This window comes from Hetaerina americana, unplaced genomic scaffold (assembly GCF_022747635.1).
Source record: "Hetaerina americana unplaced genomic scaffold, ioHetAmer1.1.p SCAF_4, whole genome shotgun sequence".
Classification (NCBI taxonomy): domain Eukaryota; kingdom Metazoa; phylum Arthropoda; class Insecta; order Odonata; family Calopterygidae; genus Hetaerina; species Hetaerina americana.
The window spans coordinates 34,054,894-34,071,022 of NW_027286985.1; the positions used below are offsets into that span (position 1 = coordinate 34,054,894).

At 35.1% G+C, this 16,129-nt stretch overlaps 1 protein-coding gene across 2 annotated transcripts in view; it reads right to left on the minus strand.

The window, feature by feature from the left end:
• Window positions 1–5,835: 5,835 nt before the first annotated feature.
• The window catches only part of magu (SPARC related modular calcium binding-like protein magu), a 58,648-nt gene continuing 48,354 nt past the window's right edge, over window positions 5,836–16,129 (minus strand). For both annotated transcript variants that reach the window (XM_071590350.1, XM_071590349.1), the window contains 6 exons: window positions 15,947–16,024; window positions 15,654–15,779; window positions 14,110–14,314; window positions 12,714–12,804; window positions 10,766–11,021; window positions 5,836–7,371 (listed from right to left, as the gene is read on the minus strand). In XM_071590350.1, coding sequence (XP_071446451.1) covers window positions 7,295–7,371; window positions 10,766–11,021; window positions 12,714–12,804; window positions 14,110–14,314; window positions 15,654–15,779; window positions 15,947–16,024 — 833 coding nt within the window. In that variant the 3' untranslated portion in view covers window positions 5,836–7,294. The remainder of the gene's footprint in view (window positions 7,372–10,765; window positions 11,022–12,713; window positions 12,805–14,109; window positions 14,315–15,653; window positions 15,780–15,946; window positions 16,025–16,129) is intronic.

A 16,129-nucleotide genomic window follows, 5' to 3' on the forward strand; every position in this document is an offset into this window, starting at 1 on the left:
TGAGAAAAAACTCCTTGTGGTTGATGTGTGTCCCTCTTTAAATCGATCAGCAATCCATTCATCATTTATCAAGAGGAAGGCTTGATAAGGTCTTATATTTCAGTATGATAATATCACTTTGTCACACAGAATAAAAGAGGGGATCAGGATGGTGCGGTGGCTAACATACAGGCTTCCCACCAAAAGGGCCCAGGTTCAAATCCCCCAGGCGACAAATATTTTTCAGTGGTATCCCGATCCCTACTTGAGTTGCTTTGTGGTGAGCTCTTAGAGTGAGTACACGACGCCTGTTGGATGGGACAGTTAAACTGTGGACCCCTTGGTGCCTTTCGACAAGAGTAGACCAATGCCAATGCCAGATTTCTCTCCACTTTTCCTTACCCATCCACCCCTAATGGTGCAAATGACCTTAGCTGTCAGTCCCCTCCTATAAAAACTACTAGGCTGAAAGTGCAATTTTCAGCACCATTATCCAGTAATACAGAGTAATAAATATGTAACCAATATAACCACTAATGAGATAATTCTTATTCCCTTAAAAACCTAAGAAATAAGATTGTATTGAAAGTACATCGCAGCATTATTGTCTCAATGTATTTCCTTGGTCAAAATCTTCAAATTAATCTTATGTTCACCAGATGTCACTTCCGTGATGAAAGTACATGAAAGTTTGAGTTTTCAGAAGCATTCAAGAATAGCTTCTGTGGGAAGTTTCTCCCATACATTTTGCTTTGCAAGGCCAGAAATACTTTACAGTAAAAGAGGAAGACATTAAATGAAATGAAATTGAATCATGCTCTAGGAATAAGCAATATCCTCTTAGAACTAATCCTGAATATATGACGGCTAGGAAGGAAAATTTTTTATGGTCCCATAAGTATCATTTCTGAGGGAGGAATTTGGCCAGAAGACATTGTTAGAACTATATTGTTACCAATCCCAAAATAAGGAAAATCAGCAGTATGCAAGAGCTATAGGACTTCAGCTGTACTATGGGTCAAAGTTTGACTTCACAGGTGGTAAAAGTATTACCTAGAAACCACTGCAAAAGAATGGAGAATATAGCTAATGAATATTTAGGCAAAGGTTAGTTTGAGGTTATAAAGGGGAGTGGTATGCATAATGTCAAGGCAATAATGAGATCACTTTAGAGAGGAACTCAAGACTGGTAAGAGTTAATAATGAACACTTGGCAGAAAAAATTAATAGACCGGAGGGATTGACATCTTATCTGGTACCGTACATGTGATGATTGCGAATAGTATCCAGAAGGACCATAGGCTGGGAAGTCAGAGAGGGTGTCTGTAATTGCCTCGTTTCATTAAAAATGAGTAGGAAACTGTTAGAGATTCAGTTAGGAAACGGTTATGGGAAGGGCTAGAGGCTGAAAGTGGGTGGGACCTCTAAATTAAATAGATTTGACAATCAAGCGTTAGTTAACCATTCATTCAGAGGATTACAATTAATAGGTAGCACTTTGCAGAATCATCATGATAGGTGTGAGATAAGTCATAAGAACACAAAAGCAATGAGATTCCTAAGTAGTAGGAAGATGAAGTTATGTGACATAACTAGAATAGGTGTAACAGTCAAGTTATTAAAATAAGACAAAATTGTATTTGAAAGAATGGAATGAGTGGTTGAATTAATGCACCGGCAAAGTAAAAACCAAGTCCAAAGAATATAATGATCATGCCTCATTTAATATAAAAATTTTAGTTCTTTATTTTATTTTATATTTTGAAAGTGTATGCATATTAGTTGCAGTAAATAACGTAAGTCCGAAGTTCCATTTGGGACCCAAGTACACCATAAGTCCATCTGTGCACCCAAGATGATGCGTTGTTTGCATCTATGGCTGCATTGCTGTCCAATGTCTTATGTGTCACATGCTGGGCATTATGTCCAGCAACATCCACGCATGGCCTGTAAATTTAAATTTTTTTATCCTGAAACTTTTAAAATATCCTCCATTTTATTAACGATGGCCCTTATTTCAATACTTGCCATAACCTATTTCTTATGCCCCCGAATAGTAAGGAACCTTGGTGCAAATTGAAGGCCTATTCAATGAAGGATGCATCTGATCATACATTTTGAGACTTAAGCAAAATATTGGATGATTAAGAACCTCAGCTACTTCAGTTGCTGTTCCTGTTGAATAAGACAACTCAACTTTTTTTTGAAGTTAAGTTTTAAATACCTATCTAAAAGATTGCTAACAATGCAACATTAAGTTTTACTAATGCATGTTAACATCAATAACTATTGATGAAAAATGGACACTGTATAATTCGAATAATTGAATATAAATCTTTTCTTTCTCTAGAATTGATCCAAAACAAGCTACTTACTTTACTTTTTACTAACGTGCTCTTAAGGAGTAAGACACTTGCACCAATTCTCTGCACCCTTTGCAAGAGTAAGTTCCCAAATTGAAAAATCAAATTAGTTTTAAATTTAAAAAATAAATCAGTCTATGTTTCTTTCATAAGAGTTAATTAGTAAAGTTTTCGGAATGGAATGGAAATAAAAGGCTTACCTCAGTAAAACTTATTTATTTTTTAATGTAGTCTCCCTGTACACTAATACATGTGGTCCAGCGATGTTTCAATGTCTTGATCCCATATCAAAAATTAGATTCCTTTGGGCCTGTAAAATACCAGTCTACTACGGCTGTTAATTCGTTTGAAGAGAATCTCTGGCCACTGAGGAAAATTTAGAGCTTGGGGAAGAGATGGAAATCTGATGAAGCCAAATCAGGTGAATAAGGCAACAATATGTATCTTAGTTCATGTATTTTTGCCATGGGAAAGACGTGTGTGGGTATGCATTGTCTTGATGAACAATGACATTCTTCTTTGCCAAATCCGTCCTTCTTTCTTGTATCTTTCACTGTAGTTGGTCCAGGAGGTTAGTGTAGTATTGTCCAGTAATTGTTTGACCAGTGGGAACAATTGGTTGTGTGGTCAATGCTTTTCGGCGCCTGAAGAAGCCGATGATACATTCTAAAACTATTTTTTGGTGGTACTTCAATCATAGAGGAAAAATTGTTACAAAAATTGTTCGAGTTCATGCAAAAAAGTATTGATTATCATAGAGAATACTTAAAAAAATAAAGCCATTTTCAACAATAAATTACTGTCTTTTCATTATTAGGCTAAAAAGATAAACCCTTGTATGTCCTCTACAGATAACACACTGCACCACAAATATTCTAACTTAAAAAAGCTGTACCATAATGTTTCTAAGAAATCTAAGAAATAGTATAATGATAAACTAATTTAAATGCAACTAATAATACTAAAATGGTATGGCATATTACTAAACAAAATTCTGGCTCTAATGTAGTGGAGTTACTAGCCCAATTTAGGGATGATAAAAGTAAACCAGTGGATCCAATAAAACTGGCAAATGAATTCAATAGCTCCTTAAAGCTACCAATGGTTAATGTACAAGATCCTTCTCATGGTATCAATATCTCATTTGCTGCGTCTTTCAAGTTTATTTTTCTTAGACCATGCAGAGCTTTGCAAGGAAAAATAATACATAACTGTGTAGATAAGATTTCAAGTCCCTAACTCTCACTTGTAAATCAGAGTCTGAGAGATGGTATCTATCCTGATGCCCTCAAAGTATCCAAGGTAATATCAATATATAAGAAGAAAGGGGAAAGAAATGATGTGGAACATTATTGACCTATTTAAATAATCTCCCAGCTAGGAAAAATATTGAAGTATTTGTTCAACCTAAGACTAATGGAATTCCTTGAAGTTAATAACCTGCTATTCCCTAAACAATTTGGATTTAGAAAAGGAAAGTCAACAGAGCAGGCAATTTTCAATGCAGTTGACACCATCATACAACAAATTAACTACAAGCAAAAAGTGATGGGTGTAGTCTTTGACTTGACCACAGCATTTGAGCGTGATAAACTCTTGTATAAATGTGATTAAATGGGTATTAGAGGCACAGAACAGCAGTGATTGAGAACATACCTCAAAAATCGTCAGCAAAGGGTAGCTGTCCAGAAGAACAGGAATACCTTCCTCCCGTCACCGTTAGGTGTTGATAAAGGTGTTCCTCAAGGATCAGTGTTCGGTCTAACTCTATTTTCTCCTCTCCCTTATCACCTCATCATTATTTCTCATTGCCGTACCTGAATTGCTTTGAGTGGTTTTAATTAGTCCATTGCAATACTGACAGAAGCAAATCCACAATTAATTATGCTTGGTTCTTACAATCAGTTAATAAATTCTTCCGGTCTTGTATACTTGGTAGAAAACTTGTGTTCCAATTGGAAAAATTGACACTTGTCATTTCACAGAAGAAATCATGCCACACATTCATGCGAAATAACATTTGCTGAAAGCAATGTTGTAATTTCAAGATAAATAACAGAAAAAAATCCTCATGCACTCATTGCATGCAACAAAGAGGATTAGGTGCTATTACGTATACAATATATACTCACCTTTATCCATTACCAAAGAAGAAAGGAACAAGGAAATGCGAGAAGTATTGTACAATATGCATCAACATCCTTGCAACGAAGATATTGTTAAGAATACTGAATAGAAGACTGAACAAAATCATAGAGAACACAGTGGAGGAAAAGTTCAATAGAGAAATGGGCACAAGAGATGCAATAGGAGTAGTGCTTACTATCGGAGAGCAATGTCTGGATAAGGGGAAAGGTTTATGGGTGTGCTTTGTTGATTTGATGAAGGCTTTTGACTATGTATGATGGCAAGCACTTATGAAAATTGTAAAAGAAAAAGGTGTGAACTTGAGAGACAGAAGATTGATTAGAAATTCATACTTAAACCAGGAGGTGTGTTTTAAAATTGATGGAAAGAGTTGGTTCAATGTTGGGAGAGGTACTGTCTCTCCCTCACCCTCTTTAACTTTTATTTGGAAGAAATAGTGAGGGCGTGCTGGTGAGAAGATTCAGGAATTGGAGGAAGAAGAATTGTGTGCATCAGATTTGCTGATGACATGATCCTTTTTATCAAGGAAGAAGAACAATTACATGCGAAGTTACAACACCTTAATGGCATGAAGGAGTACAGCTTGATGATAAATAGGAGCAAGGCTAAAGTAACGCATGTCGAAGGTGATGAGGAAGTAAAAATTGTAATGGAAGAAGAGAAGTTGGAAGAAGTGAAGAGGTGCAAATATCTGGGTATGGAGGTAATATAAGTTGGAGGAGTGAAAAGGAAACTAAAATAAGGAAAGAGAAAGGAAGGAGTTCAGCAGGAAAACAAAAGTGTTGTGTAGAGGAGTGGATATTAGACTGAGAAAGATACTAGTTAAGTGTTATGTTATTTGGATGTGAAACATGAACTGCGTTAAAAAGGGACCGGGGAAGGCTGGAGGTGTTTGAAATGTGGGTATGGAGAAGAATGCTGAACATAAAAAGGATAGACCAGGTTAGGAATGAGGAAGTGTTGAGGAGAGCGGGAGAAGAGAGAAGTTTGCTGAAATCAATCAAAAAAAGAAAAAGGGATTGGCTTGGACGCATGCTATGAAGGGATTGCCTCTTGGAGGAGGTGCTAGAAGGAGCAATGGAATGACCAGAAAAGAGAGGGTTTAGGAGGGTCAAAATGATGGATGATGTGGAAGAGGGTGATGGGTATGCAGAAATGAAGAGAAGGGCACAGGAAAGGAAAACATAGTTGAGAAGAGGCCTCCATAGACTTCCCAACCATGGCAGATGATTATGATGATGACTTACCTTGTTGGCTTTTTCCTTTTCTTTGACAGGAGGAAGCTATTGAATTCTAATGAGTTCTCTCTTAATTCAAAGGATGTGAAGCAATAAAAATGAACGTGAATATTTCATACTGTTTAATTGCAATACTAAGGTCTTGTTGTGTCTCCCACTTTATTGCTTTCTCATGATCTTATCACAGCTTCTTTTGAGACTACCTCTATAAAGTAATTACATTGAATTCAGTAAATATCCCACAAATTGCTGTTGGCTCATTAAGTTTCGTTTACACCACAATGACAAGTGCCAAATTTATTTTCAATACTTAAATGCTAGATATTACCTCACACTTTAATGACATGTGGTTATATCTACAATTTCTAGAATTTTATACACCTATGAACTCTAACTACAAACATAGTAAAACAACGTTTGTATTATACAATGTCCGTCCATTAACGATCATATATGCAGTTTTATGGGATTGATATAAAATTTTAAATGAATCATATAAAAACATAGACAACCATTCAGTCAGCATAAATAAAAGTTATAGAGAGCTGAGGGAGAATAAAGGATAATATAGGTATCAATTTTATTTTACAATACTATCATTCTAATTCTTGAATGTTTTTGGCTGTTTCAGCGCCAATATCAAAATATGAAGCTGGCTTACCTTGAGATCTTAAAGTTAAATAAAACTAATACTACCACAAAAATGACTACAAATGGAAACAATTAGTTTTACTCAATTAAGAAGTCTGTAATACAAACTATTTAATTCGTTAACTCTTGAGGAACACCATACAACCTACTTAATGGCAAGATGAGGTAAATATATATATATATTATAATAATTTTTAAAAAATATAATGACTTCTATCAGCTTACATATATTACCAACAAAGGATATGATAACAAATAAAGCTGTAATAGAGTTAACTAAAATTTTGGCTGCTAACATCATTTCAACAACCTATTTTTGTGCACCAGCAAACTATTTATGAAAAATATTCATCAAAGAATTCATACTTACTCAATTAAAAACTATATTTACACTCCAGCACTAGAAATAATATATTTCCTGACAGTCACTCATAAACATGGGCACGTTAATTAATTGCATTGTTACTGTACATGATTTAAATTGAGATATCTAGGTGAGATTTGCCATTTTTAAAGAACATCCTAAAGCTTCCATTACAACTTAATGATCAATGGAACTAAAAGTTGAGTGCTTCTAGCTAGCACATTTCTACAGCAAATACACCTGTCACCACTGGAATCAGTTTTCAACAACTCACTTCGAGAGTACATCAGCTATCGTTTTTTTTCTGCCTTTCCATTGAATACTCACAAAGAGTTTATTTCAGGGATGAAGTTTACATTCGATTCTGACTTGAACCTGAAATCTCTGATTCGATCGACATTTTCCCAGGGGAGGACAAGTTGCTCTTTTTCATTCTGCATCCCATTATGTATCAGTCTGAGTCACACTTTCTTTCCACTGGCATTCTCCTGGACTAATGGCCGAAAACATGGCCAACCTCTCTCTCTAATCAATCAGTCCTCGCTGTGAAATCAGTCATCGCCAATGAGGAACAAATCCAATGGGTTTGGTCCTCTTCGTTTAGGTGTGGGAGATGTTGGGAGAGAGCCTGAAACAGCACATTCACAAAGTGATTATTAATTATGAAAATCACTAAACTAAATAAATATATTTTAATTTTACCTCGGCACTATAGAAAATTGAAAAAATTGTTATTACATAATGGTTAGTATAAAAAGCATCGGGAAAAGTTTCAGCAAAATAGCTTTATTTCAGATATTGCTAATATGCCTCAATGTTCTTCAAAGTACATCCCTTGAGCATTCACACACTTTTGCTAGTGGCTTTTCCACGAATTGAAGACTCCCTGGTGGGTGGATTCCAGAAGGTCTTTGAGGGTATGTGTGCAAGCCTCATTGATGGCACTTAGGGTCCTATAGTAATGTACTTTGAGGGAGGATTTTACTTTTGGGAATAGAAAATAATCTGCTGATGCCACATCATAATCTTAAGAGCATTTGGGAATCATTGCAATGCCGTTACACAGGTCTTGACAAGCAGACCCTCAACTATGCCCTTGGTTGTCCATCAACACCTGTAGGGCAAGTTTAGCGTAGATCTTTCATAATACCAAATTTTCAATGATAATGGTATGCACTGTCATCTTATCTATACCAATATGATCTGCCATCATGCGGACACTTAAACCAATGGTCTGAATTCAGCAATTAATGCACACATCAGGAAAAATTGTCACTGATACTTTTTATACAAACCTTGTACATGTCATAGATACATAACTTGAAAGCTATAATATTATTAATCATCAAATTCATGCTTCGAAATATATTTTAATCAAGAATAACAAACATATTAAACATTCAACAAGGGGACCTTCCAGAAAGGTAATTATACTAATAAATAATAAAAGTGATATGGTGAAAAAATTTCCAAATGGAAAATTGGAAATGAAAGAATTTTATCTGTCATATGCCTTTTCACCATGCGGAACGTAAAGTTTTAGGTTTAAAACATCTTATTGGCAATCCATATCACCATATCACTCAATCAATGATAAACCCTTAAGCACTGCACTGGTTTTCATAATGAGATATTTTTTGCAGTTATTAGAGGCTAACAGGCTATTAGAGGATGATCTTAAATTATGTAAGGAATTTGGGTGAGAGGGAAGCTGTAGGATTTTGTTGCCTTTTATGATGAGGGATGGGGGAAGGTCAGAGGGAATCTTATGTTAAGTTTATTATTATTATCGGGAATCTACTGGTTCCAAGCTACCAAATGGAACAGCCACAATTTCTTTGCCTTTCCTAACAAAGCACTGCCTGACATTGCACTCTATTATAAGCCCTTACACATACTTCCTTCCTCCCTTCAATCCATCAGCATCCCTATCCCATTCCTGCCCCTTCCTTGTTTGCCTAATATTCCCCCTCAATCACAGTCTTCAACATCCCACTGCTGATCAATACGCCCTTCATCAATTTTTCCTACCTCCTTATGATTTCTCCCAACTATTCCCTCTCCTCCCCCACCATACTCAGCATTTCCACATTTGTTTCCTCTCCATTCATTTCACCTTTTCCATACTTTTCCACATCAACATTTCAAAAGCCTTCAATCCTTCTGGTTCTGCCTTCAATTGTGGTTCAATGACCATGTTCCCACGGTGTACAAAACTACGATGCATATCAAGGTTTTGACAAGCCTTTTCTTAACATCCTTACTCAAAGTTCATCTCATCAATTTCTTCCTCCTTGTGAAAGCTTCTTTGCCTAATATATTGCTCCTCCATTTGTCCCTAATTCTTTGACCATCTTGGTCCAAAACACTTCCGAGATGCGTATACTGTTCTACCAACTCAAGATTTTGCACTCCTATTTTGGGCTTTAGCTTTGCCTTACTCTTTCTGGAAAACCGTATAACCTTTTTCACTTCCTATACCTATTGCACTGACTGAATGCACTCAGCAGAGTTTGAAACCCCTTGGCTGACTGACAAACTAGATTTTGATTATCAGCAAACCTAACTGATTTTATGGATTGTCCACCAAATTTCATTTTCATCTCCAGTTTTTCCTATGCCTATTTTACCATTTCCTCTTCATATATGTTGAACATCACTAGTAATATAACAATACAAGTGATAATGGACGCCCTCCAAGCACAGCCCATCTGGGCTCTCCATCCCTCACTCGTGCCTGGGTCTGAGATTTATACAGGTTGCAGATCAGTCTCCTATCCCTCCAATCTACCTTCTTTTCTGCAATACTTATTAATTCTCTCCAATTCACTCAATCAAATGCCATTTTCGAAATCTAGGAAAAAGAAAAATACATCCTGATTGTATTCTATGTTCCTCTGTATTATTGATCTCATTACTGCAATGTCAACACACATGCCTCTCCCCTTCCTAAACCCAAACTGATCATGTTTTCAATACTCAACTGAAAGTCAAAGTGGCCATCTCCTATCTCCTAAGTAATCATTTGCCCTGTTCTCAATCCTATTGTTGATAACCATGAGAAGAACCACTTTAGCTGAACACAAAGTCAGATCTTCGTTCTGTAGCCCTACAAATTCCTCCCCCATAAATGCTGCAAATTATTCCATAAAACATCCTCTCGCATTTTCCTCAACCTTTAAGTAGTTCTGTAGGAACGATGTCCATCCCCATGGCCTTACTTCATTTCTTTTCCCTCAATTCCTTTGTATCTCTTCATTGAGTAAGCCTGGACCAAATTTATCCTCATCTACATCATATTCTCTCTCTGTCTAATCTTGCTGGCCTAATATCTTTATGGGAAACATACAGTTCTTCTTAGCATTCATTTCATCTCTCTAAAATCTTCGCTGGTTCAACTAATATTTTTCTTGACTTATCACTGATTGTCATCACAGATTTTCCCTTTTTACTTCCTGACAGTGTTTCAACCTTCCTGTATAGCAAGTGAATTTCACCCTTCCTCTGTAGACTTTAAATATATTTGCACTGTGTCCTACACCACCTTTCTTTAGCTCTATTTGTTACCAATTTCAGTTTATTATTTAACTCATTATACTTCTTTCTACCAAACTCAGTGTTTATATTCTTCTATTTCCTTTTCTGGTATTTCTTTCAAATCATCTCATCCATAATCAATGGTTTCCTTGCCCTCTTCCTGAAAACTGTTGCTATAATTTCTTTTATGGCTTTTGATAACCCTTTTTTGATACGTTCCCATTTAATTTTATTTCCATCAAATCATTTCACATCCATATATGTATTCTAATACTACTAAAAGTTGTCTTGTAAGGTAGTGTATTTTTTTTAGCAGAAATACATGAGTGAATAGGTCAGTAATCTCAATATTTTCATCATGCTTAAAAGGTATTTTTTTTCTTCTCCATAACTAACCTTCAAAATAGAAATACCTTGAATCTTAGCTCAATATGAAACTCTTAGGGGAGCATATTAAAAGTTTCCTACTCTCAGCTTTCCCTTACCTTGACTACTGTTCAAGGCTGCGGCAACAGTCCCCTCAACTGTAGCATCAATGACCAATGGATCCTGCTGCTGCCCACCAGCTGACTTCCCAACAGCAGACGATGAAGCATTCAGGCATTCTAACCACTCTGTCCTGCTTATCCTCCTGTCATTGTTGACATCACAGTACCGAGGAAGTTTCTTTCCACATCTCTTTAGGGCACGATTGGTTGACACCAATGTTCGGATGGACTTCCACTCCTTTCGCTCCAATACCTAAATTGCAAGGAATAATTGGTATTTCAAATGAAAAGATGAGCAGGCCTATGAATTAGCTCGATCTCATTTCATAGGTTTTACAGGTTGTTCACACACCCCTTTAAGAGTGGGTGTTTTTCTGCAGTTGGTTTTTTGATTGAGGGGAGCAGCCTAGAATCCTATATGATATAAGATTTATCTTTATTTTTATATAAGATAACTGTTAAAATGATGCTATCCATTTTATTTGATATTAACAACAAACTAGGTGGAATAAGAGACTGTTCACCAGAATATGGCCTCTTTGAATATGTTTTCTTTTTATAACATATGGATTCATCCTCATATTCAATTCATAAAAGATACAAATTATCTCATTAAAGAAATAATATTTTTAAAACTATTTAACATATGTTATTGCTAAGGTGCGAAGTTATTTTGAGTGATAGGTACAGCAGATGAAAGACTCAAATGTCAGCCTGAATAAGATCAATCTTTACAGTGTAATTTTTTACTCTAAACTGTGGTAAACAAATAAATTGGCATGGATTTTTATTATTACAGAGTTCCCTACTTATAAATGTGTCCACCCCATTTCTACATTTGTGCTATAAACAAGGACAAGAATAAAGTTGATGAATAGTACACTCATTAAGCAGCTAAATATGAAATGGAAAAATAAATACAACCCTCAAATATCATCAAAATACTCAAAATTCATCAGAAATAAAACACAAAACACTTCCTTACAAATAAGAGGGAGGACAGGGATAAATTTTTACTCATTTAGATTTTTGCATGTTACTAGTCCTTTGGTAACATATCTATCTCCGTAGCAATTTATACTTTCAACCAATTAAGATCCTTGCTAGTTTGTATTCATTTTTCCAGGTTATTTTTAATAATTTGGCTTCTGTGAGGTTCTGAACCTCGAGGGCTGTTAAAAGTCATTTTTGACCATTGTAATCTTTATTGCAAAATCTTTCTGACACTGAGATACTGATGCCCTCTCTCTGTGCACTCCCCAATACCCAGTGATAATGACAAATGGTCATTAAACAGTAATTGGTAGTCAAGCCGCACAAAGACACAGAATACCAAAATAAATGACCTCAAGACACTTAACATCGAAAGGAATACAATGTGCCAGGTAAACAGAAATAGTATAAGGAAACAACACTAAGTATTATCATAAAATAAAGGTGTTGAAATAAACTGGCAATTTCAGTTGAGTCAGTGATATAGTTTTATTTTATTGTTCCTTCAAACACAATGTGGTTTTTTATTTCACTAAATTTTAATTCCTGCATGTGATAACTTCTAGTGGAGGTGTGAATTAACATTGCTGGAATTTTTAACCTCCTTTATTCAGTTAGCACATGAGCCAAGCCCTGTATTTTTTACTATAATGAAATGAGATGTAGATGACCCTTTAGCACTGAAATGAAAATTGTCATTCAGTAGCTGACTGCAATCTGACACCATTCTAAATATGAGGTCAATTTATCATGGAAAAAAATAATCAGTGGTGATTAGCAAGCCTAAAACGTACTTACTATTATATCAAAAAACAATGTATGGATGAATAATAAAAATATATTTAAGATGATAAAAATTGAGAGAAATTCTCTTAATAGGTGAGAATTAAAGTACTTAAATAAAGGAAAGGAGTTCTAAAATGTTTTTCCTTTTCAATGGAGAAACATTTACCTTGTTTTTGTTCTTGTCTAATATGCCAAAGTTCCATGATGCCACTTCTTCTTCCATGGAATTATAAACTCTTCCCTCGCCGGCTGATATTCTGAAAAGTGGGAGGAAAATTAGAATCTAAGGGCATATCCCACATAATTAGTCTTGGGCCATTGTTGCACATGCATCAAAGCGCATAATAATTGTAGCATATAAACATCATTCTGACTCTTTAAATGCCAAGCCAGTTTATGCAAGGAATTATTCTCTAGTAGGAAGAGGTGGAATCAAAATGTCTATATTACTTCAGAAGGATGTGACTTCATGCTCCTTTTTTTAGATAATTTGAGTTGTATTTTTGAGTCAGTACCAAAAAATTAAATTATACCAGTATTATACCAGTGAGTGCCAAAAAATTAAATTGAACAGGATAAACATTCTCTCATGTGATATAGAAAAATTTGAGCAATGCACATTAGTTGGCCTAGTTACCTGATAGAGTTATGAATGCATTGTATCATGTAAAAATGTATGTTATATTAGTCATTGGACTATTTAGTTGTCTTTAGGGAGATTGAAGTCACCTCATACAGCTGAATTTAACCACCACTCTAGGAGACCATCATCTAAATGAATTGCGAGAAATTTAGAAATGGGTAATAACTTCACTTGGGCTTTCATTTGTTTAACAAGATCATAGCTCGATCTCTAAAAGAATGTATTTAATGTAATTGAGGATAAGTCATACTAGTTATATTCTAAAATACTTCCTGACTAAAATCCTTTGCTTGAATTTAAGCCGTCAGGAAACATGCAAAAGTTAAGTTTGGATTTTTTTGCAAAAATGAACCTACAAAGGTGCATATAAAAATTTAACAGACGATCGAAAAAATAAAAATGTTTACAGAGCAACTAAATTAACTGAAAAATTTGTGTTCTGTATGCTTGGTTGTCAAATGTGCAAATTCACTTTGCATTTGGCATATAATGAGATGAATCCCAGAGAGAATAATTTTATTTTTTGTGATTCAAATGCATACAAGTATATGAAATATAGATTTCCATCAGCTTTAGAAAAGAAAAAATTCTAAGCTTATTTTAATATTAGATAGTACTCCATTCTACCTCACAAACAATGAATGACCTCCAAAGAAACTGCGGGAGATGCTGCAACAGTAACTTTTAATGGAATCATCCGCTAATGTGCATTTCAATGCAACAATTTCAGAGTGTAAAAATCAAATCATCATCAACCGGGATCCCGGTCTAGGCGAATGATTTTTACACTCTGAAATTGCTGCCATAAATGACCTCCACTAAAGATAGAACTAAGGTTGACAGTAACAACTTGAATCAACAATAATGGTAAAGAAAAGCCTACTTATTCCCATAAAAAGAGAAAAAATGAAACTAATACCCTGAGCCATTCTTCGAATTTGCTTGCAACATCTTCTTTGTAAGGAATTCCATTAGGTCCCTTAAGAAAATCTTCTTTCTTTGCTCTGGGCAACCTTTCATTGGACGAAATGGAACTGGTATGGAATCACATTTTGGGTCTTGGTCTTTCTTTGATGTCCCAGGTATAGGTTTTCCTGTGTCTTCATGCACACACCAGCAATATCCTGTGGAAAAAGACTTTTGAGATGCACCCATACCCCTGCATTTGATTTTATGCATGGGAAAAAAGAATAAAGATGAGCTTAATACAAATACATTTTCAATTATTTTTTTTTAAATATTACATCCTAAAGACTGAATGAAAGAAGCATATTGAACTGGAAATATACATATCCTAAACAAATTTACTCTATGCAGATGCCTATGATGCATTGAGATGTGAGATATGAATGTAAACAATTTCATTGGTGTACAATATGTATAGTAAAAAAACATAAATCTTACCTAAATACAAGTATTGTAATGAGTACATTTTCCTGCAATTTATTACTGATTGTAATGACCAGCTCCCATACAAATGGCTTTGGCAACTAAATAATCACATATAGGGCCAATGAACCCTAGATAAGCCGTCACTCTGAAATCCTCAGATTATTCCTGAATACAAACAAACAATATTATATCTAAACCTTGACACCCTAGCCAGTAGACTAATCAGCCCAGAGTTGTCCAACTTAGATACATATACCTATTTAATTCATCTAATATGAATATTTTTGTTTTGGCAATTCAATGCTTGTCCATTAGCTCATTATCAAGGTTAATACTTTTTATTGGTAGTGCCCAACATTATCACAGAGAAATTATTTCTGGAGTTGCATTGCCTTACATTTCTAGTACTTATATTCTGTAACTCATTCTGTATTTTGAATGATCATTTTCAACTGTTAATGGCCATTTCTTCTGAGATATTTGTGTGTGGTGCTATTGAAATGATTAGACAACTTAGGTTGCCATAAAAGAAATGGTGGAGTAATCACTGTGAAAGCATCCAATTTTAGCTTTATTAGAGAATTAGTGATTCTCATGAATTATGGGTTTAAGAAAACATTAGTTGAAAATTTTCCAATTCATGTTGAATGGCAATAATATTTTTCCATCTTTGAGGTAATTTTGTGTCAGATACAAAGGTAACTCAAAAACAGTAATCCACTTTTAAGCCATGCAATACATATGCATGAGTAATATCACACAAAACAAACTTGATGAGGTATAATTGAGAAAAATTACATAGCCGATAACATAGGCTGAGATTTATAACTATAGAATTTGACTCATATAAGGTACATCTTATGATAATGAGATGCAAATTAAAGTGATTCCTTTTTATTCATCTGCCAAAAAAGAAATACAATAAAAAATCTACCCAAAGCCAAGAAAGTAGGTACTAATGCATATTAAATGAAAAAATGTTGCTGGGAATCAGCAATGAGCTCCACACATCTATGTAATCAAGGAAACACAAATGCATAAATTTCCCTTTCATTGAAAGAGAATTATTACCTGCAGACTTGTAGCACTGAACCTTCTGGTACCTTCCATCTGGTGCACACTCAGGTATGTAGTATTCATTGGTTGAAGAATTCTGCTCCTCAAGGACAGCTTGCCTGTCAGACAGGCAGTTATTCTCTAAAGAAGAAAGACAAAATACACTTGAATATGGACCAATTGCTTGGATAGATTTCATGTGAAAACTGCTCATTTTATTATATGCTATGTTTTTCAATTCAAGACAAGAATCATGAAGGAATATATTAGTGCCAACTAAAAAATTATTTATTATCATTGGAACTCACCTTCACCCTCCTCAGGAGCTTCAAGTGAATCATCTCTAGAACCATTGACCATCCGCGTTGGCTCACTTCCCTGTAGGGCTGCAGAAGAAATACCATACAATTCAAAATACAATGATCAATTAAGGGAGAATCGAGATATAGCTAACGCTGCTTTGATCTTACTCTGGCATAAACAATTTCAAG